The 3,452-nt window shown below is 52.9% G+C and overlaps 1 protein-coding gene across 1 annotated transcript in view; it reads right to left on the reverse strand.

Annotated features, from left to right (window-relative positions):
* The window catches only part of LOC102867858 (protein DGCR6-like), a 6,782-nt gene extending 6,280 nt beyond the window's left edge, over positions 1-502 (reverse strand). Inside the window, exons 1-2 of the mRNA XM_006890512.1 lie at positions 347-502; positions 83-254 (exon numbers count right to left, since the gene is read on the reverse strand). Coding sequence (XP_006890574.1) covers positions 83-254; positions 347-456 — 282 coding nt within the window. The 5' untranslated portion in view covers positions 457-502. The remainder of the gene's footprint in view (positions 1-82; positions 255-346) is intronic.
* Positions 503-3,452: the final 2,950 nt, after the last annotated feature.

The following is a 3,452-nucleotide window of genomic DNA, read 5'->3' on the forward strand; positions in this document are numbered from 1 at the left end:
CTGCTGAGCCGCCTGCAGCACAGACAGGTTGTGGGGCCGGCAGGTCTGCTGAGCCGGCCGCCTCATGCTTCTGCCGCAGCGCCTGTCTGAGCACTCGGTGGTCGCTCTGCAGCCGCAGGCGCTGGTTGTACAGGCTCTTCTCGGTGAGATGCTGGATCTCCAGCAGCCCCTGTACGATCTCGAACACAGTGCCATCGAGGAGCGCCAGGGCCAGGTCACTGAGTGTGGTGTAGGACAAGCGCTGCTGGAACGAGCTAGAGGTAGAGGAAGCGTCAACTGGCCGCGGTGGTGGGAGGTGGGGGTGTCCTCCACCCGGTTACCGCCCACCCCATCCCGGCTCGCACACCTCGGCAGCTCCTTGACCAGGCTCTGCAATGCTGACAGCAGTTGGTAGTGTCGCTCCTGCTGCCGGGCGCCGTCCGTGGCCTCCTCGAAGGCGCCCGGGTAGCGCTCCATCTCGCCAGCGCCACGCCCCCCCACCCCACCCCCGGCCCCAGCGACGCGTCCCGTGTCTTTTACGTCATCGTAAGCGCGGCGCCTTCCGAGTCCGGACCACACATCCCAGGGTTCACCTCGCCCTTTTACGCCCTTTTACGTCAGTAAGTGCAGCGCGTTCCGAGCCCAGACTACACATCCCAGGGCTCCTTGTGCTCCTTTTACGTCAGTCGTAAGTGCTCTGCCTTCCGAGGCGGCCGAACCACACAATCCAGGGCTCACCGTGTCCTTTTACGTCATCCGAAAGCTCGGCGCGAACCGCCCAGCGCCTCTTTTACGTCAGTCGGAAGCGCGATGCTTTCAGAGGGCGTGTTGCGTTGTCGTCCCCGTGGGCGGTCCTGCAGAGCCCCGGGCCGCCTTGTTCAATGCAGTAGGTTGGACTTCTACCTGCACCTGTCGGTCTGAGGCAGCCACGTTCTCTGACAGGTAGTTTTCCAAAGCGCGCTTAGCTCACAGAGCTGCAAAAGCCCAGCTTCCTCAACTCCAGGACTTTGAGCCATTTCCAGCATCCTTTGGGCCTCGGTCTTACAGTTATTATAAAATACCCAGTCAACGGCGCGCTTGTGATAATTATGTGCTGTAGTCTATGTCAGCGCTGCCACCTCCAGGTATGATGCGGGGCTAGGTAAAAGCCCAAAATGGTCAGGGGGCCAGGCCACCCCTAAGGTCAGGGGTGCCCAGCCACTGAGTCTGGAAGCCTTGGCAGAGGCGGTGCAGGGAGGGACTGCAAAATCATTGGTTTCCGAGGAAGGAGGGAGCCTTGCCACTTAATAGTGAAGAAAATGCAGCCCAGACCCTCACCCCAGCCTTGAGAATAAACTTCCTGACATCTACACTTTTTGTGAGCAACAAAGTACAGAATAGCCTGCAGGTTATTCTAGGAGGAGGGAGAAGTAAAATGGATAAATAGTATCATGCCAGCCACATCTTCATAGGAGGAGTTATGACTCCGCCTCAAATGAGGGAGTAAACAGTATAGCAAATTGTCGCAGCAGGGAGAATCACAAAGCAAACAATCGGTGTGATAGACCTAAGGGAACGCTGCCAAGCGGGCCAGGAATGAGACTGCAGAATTTTTAGAGCACAGAGGTATGCGGATCTCCAGGGGCCTGTGTAGAGTCAGGTCCAAGGAATGAAGCCCCCCTGATTTAGGGTTACTACCTGCTGTGTCCCTGCCTACACCTGGGCTCCAGGGTACAGTAACTTGGCTCCAGGAGTGCAAAGTGAGGCTACAGGACAGAAGGAAGACAGGTGGCCAGCAGGGAGATAGCAGGATACAGACATCAGGTGGCTAGTCTGTTTGTGTAAGACCCTAAGGGACTTTAGTAGATAGGCATAGTTATTCCCTCAGTAACTGTACCAGGGGTCCCAGAGGGGAAAGAGGTCAAGGATCCGAACCTAGAGCAACCTCAGTCTCTATTAGCCTCCCATCTCAGACTCTAAGGCTTGAGAATGGTTGGCATGGATATGTCTGGCCGTTACCACCAGGTCAGGAGTGTGACAGCAGACCACACTGGAGCTGCGGCGCTCCTGTGATCATAGAGACTTGTCCTCTTCTAGCCTCAGGCCAGACTTTATGTCCCCAACTCCCTTGTTCCAGGTGCCCCTGCCCGCTGGCTTGTGCCAGCTTCCGTGCTGAGCGTTGAGGACCACAAGTAACAGCCACACAGCCCCACACATGTTCTAGAAGGCTCATTCTGATAGCATGGTAGACATGGTTTAGAAAGGACAAGATTGGAGGCAGAGAGATTCTAGGCCCGCTAGTCTACTATGGGTGAGACGTGTTGGTGGGCTGACCAAGTGTCCAAAAGAGGAAAAGAAATGAAATAAAGAAGGAAGAACTGGTAAAACTATTAATTAGGGATAGAGGAGTAAGGAAGATAGTCAAGGAACTATTTTTCAACTTCAATCTGGGGATACCTACCATTTCCTAAGACCAAGCAGTTGAGAAATGGAGCAGCTATGTTTAGCTGGGGTTAGAAGTTGTTTGTTGTTTTGGTTTTTTTTTTTAAAGTAGTTTTATTACACTGAGGAATTCCTGGGATACAGTTAATGGACTCTGGCTAACCCAAAGGTTGATGGTTCAAAGCCACCAAGAGGTACCTTGAGAGGAAGGCCTGGCAGTCAGCTTCTGCAGGATAAATTCTTGGAAAACTATGGAACAAGCATAGTTTTGCTCTGACATATCCCATCCATAAAGGGTTGTTGGTCTTGGGTTGTGTTGACCACTGAGCACATGCTAACTGCTTAGGCCTCTTTCATGCCATGTTTTGGTGTCACACAGGAGGGAAATGTGTGCATCCTTTCTGTGCACCAGAAGCTCTCTGTGCACTTAGCACCTTACTCCAAGGTTTGGAGACTTTGCCACACTCAGCAGTGATTGTTGATTCCTGTGTACCGTCAAGTCAGAACTGACCCTCCAGCAGGGTTTTAGAGGCAGTACATTGTGTGGGAAGAGAGATCGCCCATCTTTCTCCTGCAGGGCAGCTGGTGGATTTGAACCACATATCTTAATATTGCCAGTGCAGTTGCTTACCACTCTCCACCAGAGCTCCCTCGTGAGTCCTAGCAGTCTGGAAAGTCCGCTGCTCCAACATTTCACCATCTGTTACAGAAATCTAGGCAACTGTTACACAGTTGGTGTTATGTGGCATCGGGGTTTGAACAACAGAAAAGAACCAGCTCAGAGCTGACCCTCCAGTGGGTTTTCAGAGGATGTAAATCACACAGGAGGATATTGCCCATCTTTCTCCCACAGAGAAGCTGTTGGATTTGAGCTGCCTATCTTGGATTTTGTCCCTCCATGACTGACCCCAAAGTTATTGTTGTTGTTACGTGCTGTTGAGTCACTTGCGACTCATAGCGATCCTATGTACAACAGCCCTAAACCCTGCTCTGTCTTGTGCCAATCGCACTGTCTCCTACACACCCACCCTGATTACCCCAGTCACTGAATC

Source organism: Elephantulus edwardii, unplaced genomic scaffold, assembly GCF_000299155.1.
Source record: "Elephantulus edwardii isolate Elephantulus edwardi_28Jun2011 unplaced genomic scaffold, EleEdw1.0 scaffold00089, whole genome shotgun sequence".
Lineage (NCBI taxonomy): Eukaryota > Metazoa > Chordata > Mammalia > Macroscelidea > Macroscelididae > Elephantulus > Elephantulus edwardii.